This window comes from Talpa europaea (assembly GCF_964194135.1).
Source record: "Talpa europaea genome assembly, chromosome: 1".
Lineage (NCBI taxonomy): Eukaryota > Metazoa > Chordata > Mammalia > Eulipotyphla > Talpidae > Talpa > Talpa europaea.
The window spans coordinates 111997847-112016362 of NC_140073.1; the positions used below are offsets into that span (position 1 = coordinate 111997847).

At 38.4% G+C, this 18516-nt stretch overlaps 1 protein-coding gene across 2 annotated transcripts in view; it reads right to left on the reverse strand.

Moving 5' to 3' along the window:
- Window positions 1-5482: 5482 nt before the first annotated feature.
- The window catches only part of CHN1 (chimerin 1), a gene marked incomplete at both ends in the record, with an annotated part of 37971 nt that continues 24937 nt past the window's right edge, over window positions 5483-18516 (reverse strand). Inside the window, 5 exons of one of the 2 annotated variants that reach the window (XM_084248316.1) lie at window positions 5483-5654; window positions 7021-7126; window positions 11173-11310; window positions 15883-15960; window positions 16706-16879. In XM_084248316.1, coding sequence (XP_084104442.1) covers window positions 5483-5654; window positions 7021-7126; window positions 11173-11310; window positions 15883-15960; window positions 16706-16879 — 668 coding nt within the window. The remainder of the gene's footprint in view (window positions 5655-7020; window positions 7127-11172; window positions 11311-15882; window positions 15961-16705; window positions 16880-18516) is intronic. The other variant, XM_084248317.1, reaches the window with a different exon arrangement.

An 18516-nucleotide genomic window follows, 5' to 3' on the forward strand; every position in this document is an offset into this window, starting at 1 on the left:
TTTTTCTTTCTTATAGTTATTCTTTTTCCTGGTCCCTTGTTTAGGTTTTCTAGATTCCTGCTATGAGTGAGACCATCTGGTATTTTTCTTTTTCTTTCTGGCTTATATCGCTGAGCATGATCCCTTCCAGCGCCATCCATGTTGCTGCAAATTGCATGTGTTTATCTTTTTTGAATGCTGAGTAATATTCCATGGTGTATATGTACCACATCTTCTTGATCCAGTCATCTATTTTTTGGCATTTGGGTTGTTTCCAAAGCTTAGCTATTGTAAATAGTGCTGCTACAAACAGGGGTGCAGGTGCTCTTTGGAACTGATGTTTCTGTGTTCTTTGGGTAAATACCTAGGAGTGGAATTGCTGGATCATATGGGAGCTCTATCTTTAGTAGGTTTAGGAATCTCCACACAGCTATCCATAGTGGTTGGACCAGTTTGCACTCCCACCAGCAGTCACCCACTGTATCTCTTGATGGGAGAATTTAGTCCATTTACATTTAAAGTAAGTATTGATAGGTGTGTATTTCTCATCATTTTTGTTTTCTAGTTTTTGAATTGCTCTGTTCATTTTTCTTTTGCATCTTTTGTGATTTGATGATTTTCTACAGTGGCTTGCTTAGATTCCTTTCTCTTGTGTATCTACTATAGGTTTCTGCATTGTGGTTACTGTGAGGCTTACATAAAACAACTTACACTAGTCTTTTTTAAGATAATGACTTGAGTTTGTAATCTGCATTTTTACTCCTGCCGCCCTTCCAGTGCCATGATTTGTGTTTTTGATATTGCAATGTTCCTAGAATCCTGAGACAGAGCTCTGGCGCCAGTGTGGTTGAACTTAACCTTTGTATGTCCATGTCATTTCCTTTGTCACATAGTTTAGACATAATAAAAAATACTTGAAATTATTCCACACCATTATTAATTTTCTTTGGTAATAAAAACTGTCTTAGGAAAATGACCATTCTAAGGAGAGGCATCCAAATTTCAGACCATGCCTTGGTTTTTTGCATGGATAAGCCTCAGCTTGTGCCCAAGTTGTAACTTGTAGGCACATCACTAATCTAAGCTTAAGATAATTAGAACCAAATGATTTTTATGTTTTCAGAACATTCTAAGCCTAACTCTGGAAGGTCCTTTATGCTAATTTCCTTTAGTAAGTCATTTTGATCTCTGAACACGATCTTTCCTGCCATTTATTGTAATCATAGTGACACAGGCAGTTAAGAAATACTTTAGAAATGGAAAAAACAATCCTAAGAGCTCTAGCTTTACATGCTGATGTTATTTGCTACATTACAATTGTGACTGTAATTGGAATATCAACAAAATGCCCAGATGTCTAATGGTTAACTAGAATTCCAAAAGTTAAGTCAGCAACATGGCTCTTATATTTCTTGTGTTGCTTTGTGCTATTTGGTGGAATAAGCAATAAAGGAAAACATTTTTATATTGTAAAATATGCTGTGACTGAAAGGTTATATTAAAATATAATCTCTTTAGTGAAGAACAATAAAATTCACTAGTTACAGTTCCTTATACTATGTGGTAATGAATGAATCTCAATTTTGAGTTAAACTCTCTCATTTGTGCTTTCAATATGTGAGTATCAGTTGATGTGAGTCTTATGTGATGTGCAGGGCTAGTGAATCAATTTTACTTTAAAAATTATTTAATCATTTGCCTCATGAGAGCCCAAATGATTTTAATGAGGTAGAACATGTTTAAATCAGCAAACTAATACAACCTTTATTAATGAAATTGCTAGTTTGTCTTAGTTAAGATTTGGTCTATTAACTATAACCTAATTCTTTGACTAGGCCAAACCAAACTCCTTCTGTTTATTCCCCCCCTTTGGGAGGTATAAAGTTGCAAGTCTGATTAGATAAATGGTGAGAGTCTCTCAGCTGTCAGGTTGAGACCATTCCCTGTTCCAGAGGGTCACCAGCTGTTCACATGGAACTGGCTAAAGGAGTGCTGTGTGCTGCACTAGGCTGCATGAACTGATAGCAGTATTGTCTAGCCTCATGTGATGGAGGGACACACGGGACAAGGGACACTGTGGCAGGAGATGATAGGGTTGGGTTCTTACTAGCTCTGTTGTCCCGTTCCAGGCAACACAGGCTCACCTCCAGAGGTGGGTAGCTAAGTAGTTATGATATAGATGCTTCCACATAAGCTCACAGGGGGTCAGTGTGAAGTCATTTTCTTATCTCCTTACATTATTGGTCAAATGAATGTTTATGATCAAGTTGAAAGTATCAAATGGAATTGTAAGAGTGTGGCTTGTGAGCCTATATTTCTTCTCCAAGAAGGCAAATACATCTACACAGTCTTGTTTTATCTTTCCATTGATGGCTAGTGCTGAGGCCCACATAGGAAATAGATGCTTAAGAAGAAAGTAGATGAAATGCAAGTTTGACTTGCCAAACTGACCCAACAAGTGCTTTGAGAACTGGAACTGATCTTGTTCCCAGGCCTAGCATGGTGTCTGGCCCATGGGGAACTGGCAGGAAATGCATGTGGAATGAGGACACAGGTCTGAGCTTCATTTGGAGAGAGAATGCAAGTGAGAACTAGATATCTAGAAATTACAGAATCGGACATATCCCTGACAATGCTATAGTCTTCTTAATCGTCTACATTCCATCATGATGCCATCAAGGGTCAGGACCACCCAGATACTCAATGGAGGTGTAACGTGCGATGATGATGTGTATAAAGATCACTGCTGCTTCAGCTCATAAAGGGAAATGCCTTTCGTGCAACACTAGACAAATGTGTGTGCCACAGGTAAATCAAGTTGTTATAGGTAAATCAATCAAGTAATGAAGATGTTTCCCTATTTTCAATGACTAAAATATATAGTTGGGGAGAACAGAGATTTGGGCATCTTACTTTTCTAATATGCATTTGAAAAAAACAGCTTTTTTGCTCTTTAAGTGGACTTGCCTATTGGTGACATAAACTGAAATAATTTCTTAGAAATAAAGAGCATTGGAACCTTGAACTCAATTAATTTAGAGGCCTTCCATTTAAGCTCATGAAGTAACCAGAAACATTTAGCTTAATATCCATTCTTGCATTTAAGAACATATTTTTAATCTTAACTACTTCCTCTGGCCAGCTGGTGTAACAAACTGGCATTAAAAACAAGAAATATAGAGAAGGAAAAATCTGATTCCTCAATAATTTCTTCAAAAGTATAGACAGAAAATTGGGAATGGAGTCTGGTTTCAGGGCAGAGTCTCTGTGGTGCTGCCAAATCAGTGGGTGATTGTGGAAAGTTTTATTGGCCTCTCTTCCCACTACTGACTGGTGGAAATAAATAGAAGTCTCTGCCTCATCATAAAAGGCCAACTCTCCCACTAGTCATAGGAAGATATACAAAAGACTAGAGTTAAGTACTGAGTAAAAACCTCCCAAAGGGAATGGGAGTTTTTCTTCATTTCAAGGAGTGTCACCCCAAAGTTCAACAGTGCTTTAAGGAGGAGCCATTACTTATAGCTGCATGTCCTGTGTATTTAAAACATAATCAAGTGCATCATTCACAGGCTTGATAGATGGTAATCTTGTCATACCCAGAACTTTGTCTCAGCAGGCGGGAAATGCATGTTGGTATTTACTGTGATCAGGCATTGCTTCTGCTTCAGATATACCTCTAATTCTACTAAATGCCTACTCTAAAATTAACCCTATCTGTTCCTGTTAAAAAACAATAGGGTGATCAATAAAGCACATTCATTCAAAACTGAATTCTTCCTTGAAAAGGTCTTTATACAAAATGAACCTCAGACATGAGCTCCTGCCTAACCCAGGGACAGATTCATGTGATCAGATTTCTTTGACCAATGTATTTCATGAGTCAACAGCATTGTCTTGGTGTTTAGTGCCTTTTAGTGATCTCCACTTTAAGGGAAATTTCCTATGTTATATAAAGCAAATCTCTTGTACCTTATTATATATCCTCTGTTGTTTAGTGCAAAGACATTTTTTCACAGGAGACTGTGGTTGAGAAGAGAGCTGTAATGGACTATATCTCCTGAGTAACCATACTTTTCTGAACAGAAACAATAAAACATATTGCCAGCCTCTTGCTATAGCTTAGGGGCAGAAATAGGGGGAAACACCAGATTTCTGTCAGTTTCCATTATCTTTGAGATAGTCTTGAAAGTATCAAGGAATGACATAACAAAGATGGGAAAAATCTTCTCATGTAGTATTTTTTTTTATCTTTTAAAAGCAGGATAGAATGTTAGTTCTGGAAGGGTGCTCATCTGCCAGACAAGGACACAGACTCTGGAAAGTCATGCTCAAAGGCACAGGGTGGCCAATGACAGTACTGGGGCACTTCCCTGGCATCCAGCTGCACTGGCACCCTCTGCTCTCTGGGTGTCAGGTTGCTGTCTGGGATGCCTCTCAGGGCACTCTGCACTTACCTGCATGTCAACGTCATGCATTTCTGACAAAACAAATGTTTACAGTCACTCTTTTGTAGTTAGTCTTTTTTTCTTCTGGTAGATCTAAAAGGAACTCTTGTGTTCCCAACGCCTCCCTCCAAAAAACGTATTTGAGAAAACAGTCTAGGTTTCTACAGAGCTTACAATAAGAAAAGGAAATCCAATGAAGGGTGCTCCATTTCTTAGCCATTTTAAATTATTTTAGGAACTCAACATAAAACTTGCAATAGTGAACAAAAGAGGTGAGGGGATACTCAATATTCAATAAATAGCCAAACACATTTCTCCAAATACTTTCAATCATGGGAAAAGAATAAATTATCAATATTTTTTATTTCTAAAAGCCAAATTTAATAAATTAATAAATGCATGCCAGATAAAAACACAAAAGCACAACTGAAAACCAGTAATATTTTAACAAAAGATTCTGCATTGTACTTTTTTATTGGTGTGGAGAATTTACTAAAGTAATCTGCTTTTTGCTCTTGCTGGAAGGAAAGTACTATGTTAAAGAAGAACTAAGAGAAACCAGAAATAAAGCATTTGAGGAAAAATAGGCCTATGTCAGTAGATGGCAATGCAGCAGGCAGAGGTGCTGTCTTATCCACTGTAGTTGCATGTTTATGTGAGCATCAGAACCAACGACAGAACCCAAAAGCGAAGTCACGACAGAGTCACTCTGCGAAACATGCTGACTTACAACCATAGACTACCCAGGACGAAGAGGCGGTGCAGGCTTGTTGTCTCCTTGGTATGGGGTTCCCGTGCCAAATAGGGGGCTAATCATGCAATAGCTTGAGTTTCTCTGAACATGATAAACACCCAGGAGTACTAGAACTGCAAAGCGTGTGTTCACTGTTTTACAAGGACAGCTGAGCGGTGCTACGAAAACAACAGAAAGTTCCTTCATTTTAATCTGGTTATATGCCCAAACCTCTAACCAAGAAATAATTCAGCTAGACGAGCCAATTAAATTACTATAAAACATTCCTTCATCTGTAAAACGTTTTCCTCCTCAAACTAAAAGTTTAAAATAAAATGTCTTCATTTTTGATAAGCAGCTCTACCACCAGTCTCTGATACCGTATATCATTCAGTGCAGCCATTGCATCTAGTTCTGGAGATCTCATGAGAGTTGGGCCGAAAACAATTCCGAGGTTCTCTGCATTCATAAGGTTCTCCTTTTCATGGAGGGTCACTCTGAAAAATACAGGTAAAGCAATCTTTAAGACCAGGGGTCATCGTGCATGGGCACTGACACAAAGACAAGCCCCACAGTCTGGGTCTGTGTCCAACAGAGTTCTTCTGCTAGGATGGGTCACAGAACTTCTTGACTTCAAAATACTGGCTTTCCTTAAAGTAAAACACCTTAATTTTCACTTCAGGTGACCACTGAAGTGGAGGTCTGAGCTTCTGTGCTGGATTGTGCCGGTTCAGCTCTGTTTGTGGATTCTTTGCAGCCCACTGGTATGGGGGCATGTTTGCAAATAGAGAAGGAACTGTGTCTTGACTGTTCATGAGCCCTTCCTTCACTCTGGCCTTCTTGTTTCCAGAGAATATTTTGCTGGGGGAATAGTTTGCGTGTCCAGGGGAAAGTGGTAGTGATGTTACTAGGAAAATGCTCAGGGTGAGCAATCTTGTCAGCAAGTGGAAGTGATTTTATACGTTCTTTTTACTGCTACAGGAAAGGCACGGAAATCATAACTTGAGAGTTATTCCTTTGCTTTGGCGTGGAGTACTTAATGATATCCAAATATGAAGCAGACCTGAATTTACACATGATGGTGTACACTTATTGATAGTTTTAATGAATTGTTTCCCTCTATAAAGCACCATAAGTAAATATTCATTTCCAGGTAGCTCACACTTAAGACCTAAAGCAGATGTCAAATTCTGCTGTCTTTTTTGGTTACTGACTGGTCATATATTTTTAAGTTCTAAAATCACTAAAACTTGAAGCAAAGCTTTTGAAATAATATGTCCAACTTATAGAGATTAGGGGCAACTAAGCAGGGAAATAAAGCTCTATCACCATCAACCACTTTAAGACATTAAACTAGAACTGAATTTTATTTTCCATCCCTCCCTTTACTTTATTCCATTAATTTTTCTAGAGCAAGTTTCAGTATTGGCAACATTAACTCAATAATTTAAATACCCATCACCAAGTCTGAAGTGCCTAGTTTGGAGTAATAAAAAAAGCAAGGCTTCTTGCAATTGCTCTGCTCTTGATTTATTATGCTAATGCTAGTGTCTTTACAGCCACAACCACAAAATTTACCACAAAAATCACCACATGCCCTTGGCTGAATAATGGTATTTCTCACATATTTGCCAACATACTGGATCTGCAAATATATCAATATCAGAGTCAAGTCTGCAGTCAGCCTTGTTGAGCTAACTATAATGTTCCTTTTCAAAGTGTGAGATTTCACACAAAAGTACTGCAGCTACGCATATATTTATTTATTCACTAGATCATCTGCCCTTTCTTTCACTTTTTGTTTCATTTTATTCTTAAAATTTGGGTCCCATACAAGTACGAGCTTCAAAGTCTGTAACTTGCCTCTTCAGATGCGCCATGAGGTACCGGAGGGTTTCGCAGTGAGCAGGTGGCAGTAGCTTCAGTGCTTCATGAAGGGTTTCTAATTGCTCATCGGGATCCATGATTTCTGTAAGAGTAAGCAGGATGCCAAGGAGAAAAACTTTGATAACTGGTATAAATGGTTCATTTAATTCTATTCTTTATGGTGCTCTTCCCAAACTGGTATGAGATGCTTTTTCACAGATCCTTGGCCATACCTTTAGAAACTTTTTAAGATTCAAGCCCCAGATTTCCTAAGACTTAGTTTCAATGTGGCAACACCATTTACTTAGAATATTAGGGGAACATGTAGTTTTTTCACTTGCATGTACTGGTGTTTGGTAACTATGGAAAATGGATATTGAAAATACAGGGTGTAACTATAAAAGTTCAGACACATATGTAGACACAAACTTACATACTCAAATGGGGTCATATTAGAACATTACAGATATGCTTAAGGAAAGTTGCATTGCTCAAAATATTTGAAAATCCCCTTTCAGTGAGTCATATCACCACATAGCCCCTTACAACTTCTGCCAAAGTCTTAATTGATAATTCTTGTTTTTTCCTTTTAAACTAAGAAATCTATCATCCAACACTTCCTTTATTTATTAGCCTCAGTTCTATGTTACTTTGTATTATATATAGAAAATCAAATCTACCCTCAAATCACAAAAATCTACTAAAGATATTCAGAAGACTGCACTGCAGACTTTGAAGCAATACCAAATGTTTTGTGTAGTGACAGAATCCCTGAAATAAATGTGACTTACAAAGATGTGAACTTTGAAGGGAACTATCTCCATTTGGATATTTTAGTTCTGCTCTGGTGGCCAAACAACCAGAACATTCCTTTGAGATCATAAATTGCATTCAATTCATCAACTGTTTCCATAATAAAAACTACAGCTATCTTTGGAATTTTGTACTCTCAAAAAATGCACCTAAGTACATTTCTGCTAACCAAATGCCAAGAAGATGTAGTGCCTTTAAATACTGGGCTTCAGGATAATTGCATTGGGACCCTGAAGCCCCAATCAGGATAGCAGCATTGAAATGTTACAAGGCCGCACCTGACCAGAATGTAACATTCAAAACACAAGACCAAGAATCCTAGTCGTTCTAACATAAAACGAACCAACTCTATGGCAACGTACTAGGGTCAGGGATAAAGTGATAGAAGATGAATGTGAAGTAGTCCTAGCATTGGTGGAGCACATTTTGACAAACTTCAGAAAGTGAACAGTTACATTTAAATTTAAAGGAACTTAAAGGAACAGTTAAATTTAAAGGAACTTCGAATTGTATGAGAGGATTAATTTTACAATTTCTGCCCAAAACACCCCCAAGGAAGATGGCATCTGAAGGTGGTCTGGAAGGCTTTGGAAATAAGCACTCTGAACTTGTATCAAGATCCAGTTAAAAGCTCTTTTTAAAGCATAATTTGTTAATTCTTTACAGGAAAATTCAAATACAAAAAGGATAAAATTTAGCCAAGAAAAGGGGTGAATCACCAACTTGTAGGGAGAACTCCCCAAGTTCTCATTCCCAAACTTCCCTTCAGGAAACTGAGGTTGGTCGGGACAAAGAATCCTGCCTTTTATTTCTCAATGTCTCTGACTCACTCAGGGTCACGCATGAACTGAGTCACGTTGCTTTACTAACATCTCCTGAGAACAGTTCTGAGGCTCCCTGGCTGAAGGAAGGTTTCCACATTCAGCTCTAGCAGGAGCTCCATGCTGGCAGGCTGCTCCTGTGGTTGGGGAGCAGGCTGTGACAGCGCCAGTCTTCCAGGCCTTGGTGCTGCAGGGGGGCAATGCTTAACAAGTGGGGAGAGGGAGTAAGAAAGGCAGGCTGGGTAGACCAAGACTTCAGGCAGCAGACAAGGGAGTTCTAGGGGATCATGAAGATCTTCATGCTTTTAGATGATGCGACTATGCTAGAGACACTGAGTCCTGAAGAACAAGGGCTGAGAGATGAAACAGGTCAGGAACATCTGTGTCAGGAAGGTTCAGTCAACCCTGTCTCTTCCTCCTGTATAAGTCTATCTGTTCTGTCTGGGGAGCCAGAGGGTGCTGAGTTGAGAGAGCAGCCGCTCTGACATTACACAGTATGGTTTGAACGCCAGTGCCACCTGTGCTAGCCATGTGACCTGGGATAATTTACTTATACCCTATTACATCTCCTAAGATGATATCATGAATGTAAAGTACATAATATGATTCCTGGCACCTAGAGTTTGCTCTATAAATCTTCGCTCATTTTCCTTATCTGCCTACATGGATAAGGGCTGACTTATCCAAAAGGGCTATATCTATTTGTCTAAAGAATGAAATAGACTCGACTGATAGAAAAATTGTGTATGCGATCCACAGTGATGTCAATACCTAACATACAATGAACATTGTATACAATGAACATTGTATGCATTATGTAAGCATTACACCAGGGTTTTTGGTGTCACCTATCAAAATAGTTGAAATTGTAAGGAATTTCTGCTTTGATTTCAAACAGTTTCTTGTGATGTGCTTTCAACACCTTCCTGAAGAGTGAGTGAAGGAAGCTTGCTGATTTCAGACGGGGGCTGTTTCAGACACAAATCCTAGAACAATGACAAATGTTTGGAAGAATAAAGACTCTCCCTCCCCACCAGCATCATATAATCATCTCAGTGGATCCTGGATAGCATTTAATAAAATTCCACGGCATAAGAAAGACTTGAAAATCAAAAACAGATACAGACCATGAACATTTAGAAAGAAAATTAAAGGGAAAGGGTATGAGGTTATCTGGGAATTGGGGCAAAAGCCCTTGAAACCTAGTAAGGAGGGTTTGGGTTGCTGCTCTGAGGTGAGATGGCTGTGCAGGGCTGAGCACCTGGGTTTGAATAGTGGCTCTGTCCGTGGCTACTGGGATGCCCTCGGGCTGGGCATAGATGCCAGGCTTTGGTTTATTCCCCAGCAGCCTGGGGACAGGAACATGGCTCCATCTGGCCCTGGTAGTCAGAGTGAGCCGTGGCTGATCATGGCTTGCCACACAGACCTCTCTCTCTGGGGAGGAAATGTCTGTCTTGTGAAATAAGAACCCATGATGTTCCCTCAATTTTCATGACCAATACAATCTATCCCAAAATGAAAGAACTCAAAATTCCAGTGGAAGAGATCCAGGATTCTAAAACGGAACTTTGTAAAACTGGAGTAATCTCTCTAATTCTCACGGCTGTTCTTTGCTGAAGGTTTGAGCTGACCTACAAGAAATCTGGCTCTGTAGTGCTAACCACAAAAGCTCGATAAAATCTCTGAAGGGAAAAGTAAAAATCAGAACAAAGCAAGTTTGTACTTCTTGAAATTTCAAAGTCAAAAAGCAAATCAGTGTTACTAAGGAAGTGATGTTATTATTTAAAGATCAAGAGACCATATGGTTTTAAAGAGAGAAAAGCAAATGACAGAAATAACTTATCTTTTCTAAAAAATAGTAATACCAACACTTAAAATCTGTTAAGAAGTTCCTTCTTTAAAAAAATGAAGTGTGAATTACAGGTATGACTTTTTTTGCACCAGAAATAAAATTGGCAAATGAGCCTTTGCTCTATCTCATTTTCATCTCAACTAGAACTTAAAAAAATAAGTTCTGGCTCCTTAAAGTATGATCTGTGAACAGTGCCAGTTTGCAAACTGTTTATTAATGGTCTGTTTATTTAAGTATAGAAATTGAAGAGTAATACTTTGGAAACTTTCATAGCAAGCTGGCAGAGTAATTTTTATGCTTGCTGAACCTAATGACTAAAGAGTCTTGTTTTTTAAATTTTGAATATTTTTATTTTTCTAGTTAATCACTTTTATTTTACCAAAGTTTTGGTCCACAACTAAAGAACACTGATATAAGCCTCACTTGGGAAAATGAGGTTTAGCACATTTCAAAAAAGCTTCTGGTGTAGGTCAACTCATTAATTTCCTATGTTAGGAAAGAGTTAAAATTTCTTGTGACTATATTAACTGTGGAGAGAGGGGAAAAGGAAATACTTCACAAAATGCATTTGAGATACCCAGTAGCAAAAAAAAAAAAAAAAAGAAAGATCACCAAGAAGAGGCAGTGCATCAGGTTGCTGGGAAGGGTCGCTTGTGTACTTACTGGCAGACTCTATGAACTTGGGGTAGGCGTCGTATGTGATGAGTGGAATTGGTAAGTCCCTGAAGTACAGTTTCAGCGCGCCAGTGATAATGTTAATATCTTCATACATGTTCACGGAAATATCTGCTTTCTCACCATCTTTGGAAGAGGATAAAGGAAATAAATGTCTGGATTCACAGCACTCTTTTAATAAATGACATTTTTGTATACAGCATTTGAAGATTAGTAAAGCTTTAGTGTTTAATGTCAAGTTCAGTGTGCTAAATGACATAAATGATCGATTTTCTGTGTAAAACACAAAACTTCTGAAGTTAGTTCTTTTTCTATATTTATGGAGAGGGAAAGTAGGCGAGGACTAAGGTCACCAGAAAGATTTTTAAATTTCATAGCTACCTGAGAATTCCTACGGGTATAATGTGAGATTGCTTTTTCTTTTGAAAATAGCATAGAGAATGTGAAAACAACAACAGAGGCATCTCCACCGACCCCTAGTACGAAAGATAGCCTTCACTGCACCAAGGCTCCGACGTATTACGTTTGGATTTTGTCCAAGTTCTGGGGTGGGGAGGGAGTGGAAAGTAAAAAAAGCAAAACAAAACTTGAGTACTGAAATAAGAAGAGAAATCACAAACTGGAGAACCATTTTAGAGGTGCTGGGTTCTAAGACTCAAGCACAGATGGTCTTGGCCCCTCTGATGCCCCTACATGTAGTGCTTTACTTGCAGAAATACCCGGGTCTTCATCTACTAAAGACTGGATTAGTGCCTAGTCTGAGCTAGATTTTATGCTAATTTCTTTTGTTCCATTTGGCTTATAAAAGATGTCTACGGATTATAAAGTCGCTTCTTCACCACACAACCATTAGAACAGCCGAAACCTAGAACACTGAGCACCAAATGCTGAAGGGCACGGGGAGCCACAGGAATGCTGCTTCATAGCCAGTAGGGATGCAAAATGGAAGAGCCACTTTGGAGGACAGGTCGTGTCTCATTAAGCTAAACACACTCTTTCCATATATCATGTTCCTAGGTGTTTACACAAAGGAGTTGAAAATTTGTGTCCATACAATTACTTGCATACAAGTATTTCTAGCAGCTTTATTCATAACTGCCAAAAATACCCGAAGCAATCAGATAGCAATAGATGAATAAAGTGTGGTGCATTCACACAATGGCATATTATTCAATGATAATAAGAGATGAGCTATCAAGTCATGAGAAGACATGGAAGAACTTTAAACTCTCGAATTCTAACTATATGACAAACTGGGTTCAAGGGAGAGGAAGGGAAGGAAGAACTGGTGGAACGCAAGGATTTTTATGGTAGTCCTCTAGGACACCATGTTGGTGGATACGAGTCATGCATTTGTCAAAATCCACAGAACTATGAAACAAAGAGGCACTCTAATGGGAGCTCTTGTCTTCAGTTAATGTGTTGATATTGGTTCATCAATTGTAACAGATGTACTGTACCAATGCAAGATGCCAATAATTGGGAAACAGGGCGGAGACATGAGAGAAGTTAGATGGGAAATCTCTGTACTTGTTGCTCAATTTTCTGTGACTCCTTTTTAAAAGCAGTCTCTTTTAAAATGCAAAATACCATGGGCCTCCCCGGTGGCGCAGCGGTTGCGAAGCTGCCCACGGCCTCTGCGGCGCCGGTTCGATCCCCGGCTGCTTCCCGGCCACCGGAGGAGGGTCCCGCATGGCGCGCAGACCTCTCCTGCCACCCGCTGCTCCCCTCAGCAGTGTACTTCGGTCCTTCTGCCTGCTCTGCTCCCCGCTCTGGCTCTGGTGAATTCTCTCACCCTCCCGCGCTTCTGACTGTACCCAGTGTATGTATAAACAAAACAAACAAACAAATAAAGAAAACATGCCTCTATAAAAAAAAAATGCAAAATACCATACTCAAACGCTCATTCAAATGTGAATTAGATGACCACTGTCCACCTCTCACACTTAGGGTTGAAATCCTTTGCAGTGGCAGTATAAATAGAGTGCTTTCTGGAAGGAAGAAGCGATGCAGATTGCTTCACTGGGGGACCTTAGGAAAGCATGTGGATGCTGGGGGAGGGGCCTAAGGATCTAGAGAGGGGGATGTAGAGCACAAAAGAGAGTAGAAGAATGACAAAGGCAAGTATTACTTCTATCAGAATTTTACTCAAGAAAAAGTTTTCCTTCTCTTCTGCAACATGACTCCCATTTTTAGTATCAGTTATTTTCTATGAACAGATTTCAAATACCCAGCGTCATACAGGCTATAGCACAATTTTTGGTTTCAAAAAGAAAGTCAATTCTTATAGCTCATGACATAATGAGTTAAATAGAATGTGAAGGTTGGCCTGGGAGTTTTCTACCATTCATAACTTTTTTTATGGTAAGACACTGTCATCATATCTCAGTTCACTTCCTTTCACTTATTACTCTTTAAGTCATAGCACCATTCAGTGCCTTGACATGATCATCCTCAGGGTCTTTGCTTAGACTCTTCTGTTCTCAGTGCTTATATATCCTGGTTCTTTGCCTCTAAACTGATACATAGCCAGCTTCTATTTATGCTTAAAGCTTTAACATATATATTTATTTGAGAAAGCCTCTTCTGATCTCCATTATCTTCCCCCAAGCCCACCAAACTAAGATTCTTTTGTGGCATCTATCAAGATAAAATAACCACTGTGTGATTATTTAATGAAAGCTCTCCATGAGTGCAAGGACCCTGCATACATGATACTCACCTATAAAAAAATAGGTGCCCAGCACATAGTAGCTTTTGATAAATATTTCTTAAGTAATGAATCAATGAGATCCATTTTAAAAGGCTGGGAGCCCAAAAGATTAGCATTTGGGGCTTACTGTGTATATTATTATTAAACTGGGTTTTCTGAAATTTTTTTTAAGAATCTGCTTTCTTCTGTTTTAAAATAATATAAACACATCCTGGAATTTGATTTCCATATCGTTCACTGTAAGTAGGCCTATTACATAGCAGAATATGCAACATTTTGTTCCCTGGTGTTTCTTAACTTCCAGCGCTTGACTCTTTCATCAGACTAGGGCTCTTCTGGCTTGGTAAGACTCAGGGTTATTTGCTTTGGTCTTCCTAGGAATCTCTTACTGTACTGTCACATAAATAACTGTCCCATCAGAAGATAAAATGTGGCAAAGCTCTGAGGGCACATCCGATCTTGGAATAGTTAGTCTCTGAGTGGAGAACTATCATCCTAAGCCAGGGAAGAGTTTTCCAAATCTTGTCCTCTTAATTTGACCTTTGAATGAGTTCATTCCCACATTCTATGGCTCTTGCCTTTTTTTCTTGTATCTCGGCATTTAAGTGGTCACTCTTGGTCATTTGATTACTTTCAATTATTTTGTTTATTTGATACCGTGTGCCTTTGAAAATGTGCAGGTTTGGCGCAACATTTATATACAGAATTGATTTAAATTATCTTACATTGTTCTCTTTTGCACCCTTGTTAAAGTTCTTTACATAATTCCTACAGATCATGCAACTGACTGCTGGTACACGCCTTGGGGGGTGGAGGTAGGTGGCCCTGGGGCTGTGGCTCTATGGAGCCTCAGAGAGCTCGTCATGAATTTTCAAATCTGTTATTGGTGTTTTTAGGGTACAAAAAGTTGTCACATTTTTAATTAGAGGAAACGTTCACTTATTTGCCTTCCCATGGAAATAGCACGTTTGTTAGTGCTGAGCTATTATTCAGGAATCATGGCCAGCGGCTGGAAATGGACATGCTCAGTTGCACCTTCCACAGAAAAAGAGCTGCCTCTTTAATATTCAATCTGATGTTGCATTAGGGCTATTCCTGATGTTTAGCTGGACCTAACATATCATTACTTCACCTTATCTCATCATCTTACTTACTTGGGCTAACCTAGATTTCCTCATATTTGGTTAGTAATAATTATTTTTGTGTTCTGCCTCTGTTCCCTGGAAGAAGCTTGTGATGGGAGAGGAGTGTGATGGAATTAGAAATCAGAAGTTATAATTAGGAATTAAATTGCCAAGGAAGGAGGTCCTTTTAAAAGATTACATCTCTTACTTGTTTCTGTGTTCAAGGTTTAGCTCTCTTTTGGTAGTACCTAGTCTAGTCCTTAATGCAGAGACAAACTGGAGAACCATGTAAACCATGGAAATCTTAATTTAAATGTTAGCAAAAAGAAAATAAGCCCCACTGAGCTTTTATTTCCACAGTGGGCTCCATGCCCGAAGCTTCTCAACTGTTCTTAGCTTCGTGTCCCCACCACGTGAGGCAGGTTTAAGAGGCAGCTCAGTCAAAGCTGGAGAGACGGATGTCCCGGAGGCACAGAAGAGACAATTGGGGAGGCCAATTCAGGCTGGGAAATCTAGATCTGTAGTGACTTACTCTCCCTGCCTATTTTCCTGTTAGTTTTGGTAAATTTAATTGTTCAGTATGTATTTTGGTGATCATGAACCAGCCATGTATATGCAAATATTGGTAATATTGTTAAATTTTATGCTTCTTATCCAGAAATTTGACAATATCTAGTACTTAAAACTAATAAAAAGTCATAAGTCTTGTTTTCTATAATAACCAGTGATTCAGAAAAATTATGCAAAAATAACCTAAGAATTTGTGCCTTTTGGCTCAATTACATACTGTAGTCATTGGTACATTAACTTGTAGGCACATTAACTCTTATTCTAAATTAACAAACATGCTGAAGAACATACCTCTGTCAAAAGCCATCTTGACATCTTCTATTAGGTCACTAAATCCTGACACTCGGTATAGTCCTTCAGAATTAAGACCTGTAAAAATAAAGGGAGCTAATTAGTTTTTTTAGAATTATACCCTTTCTTTAAATATTAACTTCTTCCCATACTTCAGGCTGAGATGTAATGTGCCATAAAGAGTGGTAAAATAATACGTCTTTAGAAACCTCTTCAACACTTTCTCTGAAAATGAAAAACCATTTCACCCACAGTTTTTAATTCTGACCTACTGTCATCTGAATGTTTGTAACTGGGCTCATCATTTTGTTTAATTAGATGAACTATGTTAAGTCTTAAGGGAAATAATTCATGACCCCCAAAGGCAGCATAAATTCTCTTATATAACAGAAGACGAAGATGAACTATGTTAATAAGCCTGTAGCAGTTTTTCCCGGTGGGAAAAAATAATTAGGGTGCAGCTCTAGTTTTTGGCCTAGGACAGTTATAGTAGAGGATTTAATATCTTTGCTTCTTGGACTGAAGGAAAATATGAAAACTGAAAAATGAATTGGTACCTACATGTCAACAACTTTCATAGAATGGAGGCATCATCAATAAATATATTTTTAAGGATATTTCTTATGGGTTAAATAAATGTACCTTGAACTCAAACTGTTTAATAATTTGCTAAATCACTTCAGGCTTTCAGATCATTTGACATCTGAAATCATTCCCCCTAGACTCCTAGAAGACAGCTGGAGTGTGTAAGTGAGGCACCCAGAAAGGAACTAGCTTTGTCCATGGTGAAGTGAGGTGTCCCCAAACTGCACAGACGCCCCACCTCTGGCCTCGATCTCCCTGATGCACATGTCCACGACCATTGGTCGCTTGGTGATATGGGCTTTCACGAGCGTTGTGAGGTCACAACTGTACACCTTCTTGACATGCTTCAAGTCCGGCTTGCAGTCATTTGGGACCATCTTGGAACACTGCTTATGAACATTCAAACCACAATCTAAAAAAAGAATAAAGGAAAAATTTGTTATTTTCGGAGATTTGGGCATTCTAGAATGTCTATTTTAGGGAAAGAAATCCCAGCTTGAATTAGGTTTAAAAGGGGACCAACATCCAGCAGTCCCTTCAGAGTGGGGAAACATTCTTCCCGTATTTTCTCTTGGAAAATCAGAGGACCAGAATTCTAGCTTATGTTTCCTTATTCACTTGCTATGCAATTTCAGGAGGCTACCAATCTAAACCAAATTAATGTGTTTTAATGAAATAGAAACAATGTGACATTATGCCAAATAGTCAATGAAAATCTATTCATTTATTTGGTGTTACATAAAAATTGTATTTAATGGGGGACATATTGCATTTTTATATATTTGATAAGGAGTGGAATGGGACATCCAAATGTAAGAATTGATCCAAGTTACTGTTAAAATGGTGGTGTTCATATTTGTATCTATTCACAATCCCCTCTCTCTCTGTCTCTCTCTCTATATATATCTATATATCTATATATTCAGATATATATCTCTATATATCTATATCTATATCTATATGAATGTGTGTTTATAAATATACACACAGACATATTAAAATCTATTAGATTCTATTATATTATCTATAGGTATTAGGTTCATGTGAGGCTTTGATGTTAATATATGTAAAGTGCTGACAGGTAGTAAATTATCAATATAAGTGGTTACCATAACTTGTTGTTACTTAGAAAGTACAAAACTATGTTTTGGGAGGCCTCTGCTATGTAGTACCCTGGAGTTTGTTACAGGGCATTGTGATAATGAGCTGAAGGACAGAAGCTAAATTGAATTCAAGGCCAGTGCAGTGTTTGTCAGATGTGATCACCAGATCCTGAAAAGGACTTGGATGATGGGGGCCACAGCTGCTTCTGTACCTTCCCTGTTCTGGATACATTTCATTTACATAAAAGTATTAGTTAGAGTAAGTAATGCATCCTTTCTGTTTCTGCCAAATTTGGTGAGTTTTCAGCTGTTTTTCAAAGATTTTCAGCCTTTCTTTATCTTCAGGCACTCTAAAACCACAAATATGAAATCTTTTGTTATTGTCCCTTATGTCTCTGAAGCTTAGTTCACTTTTTAAAATCAATTTTCTTTATTGCTTGAATCAGATAATTTCTGTTGCTCTATATTCAAGTTCACTGATGCCTTCCTCTGTTACCTCTATTCTGGTCATTGAGCCCATCAGTGAATTTATCTGCAAATACATTTTTTCAGTTCTAAAATTCCCATTTGGTTCTTATATCTTTATTTCTTTTCTGCTATTTCTTATTTTTTCATTTGTCTCGAGTGTTCATAACAGCTTGTTGGAGAATCTGTAAGCCAACTGAGTTCCTTGTCTGATAATTCCCACATCCGTGTCATCTCAATCTTGGTGTCCACTGATTGTCTTTTATCATGAGTTGAGGTTTTCCTGGTTCTTGGAATGAAGTGTAATTTTTATCTTATTCTGGATATACTGAGTGCTTGTAAGTCTCTGGTTGCAATTTAAATATTCCATTTTAAGATACTGAGTTAGCCTGTTTAGATTTAGAATGCATTTTCTGGGTCACCTTTTTAGGCTGTAGTTCAAATGTTAAGCCAGCTGGCAAAATCGTTATTATTGCAGTGC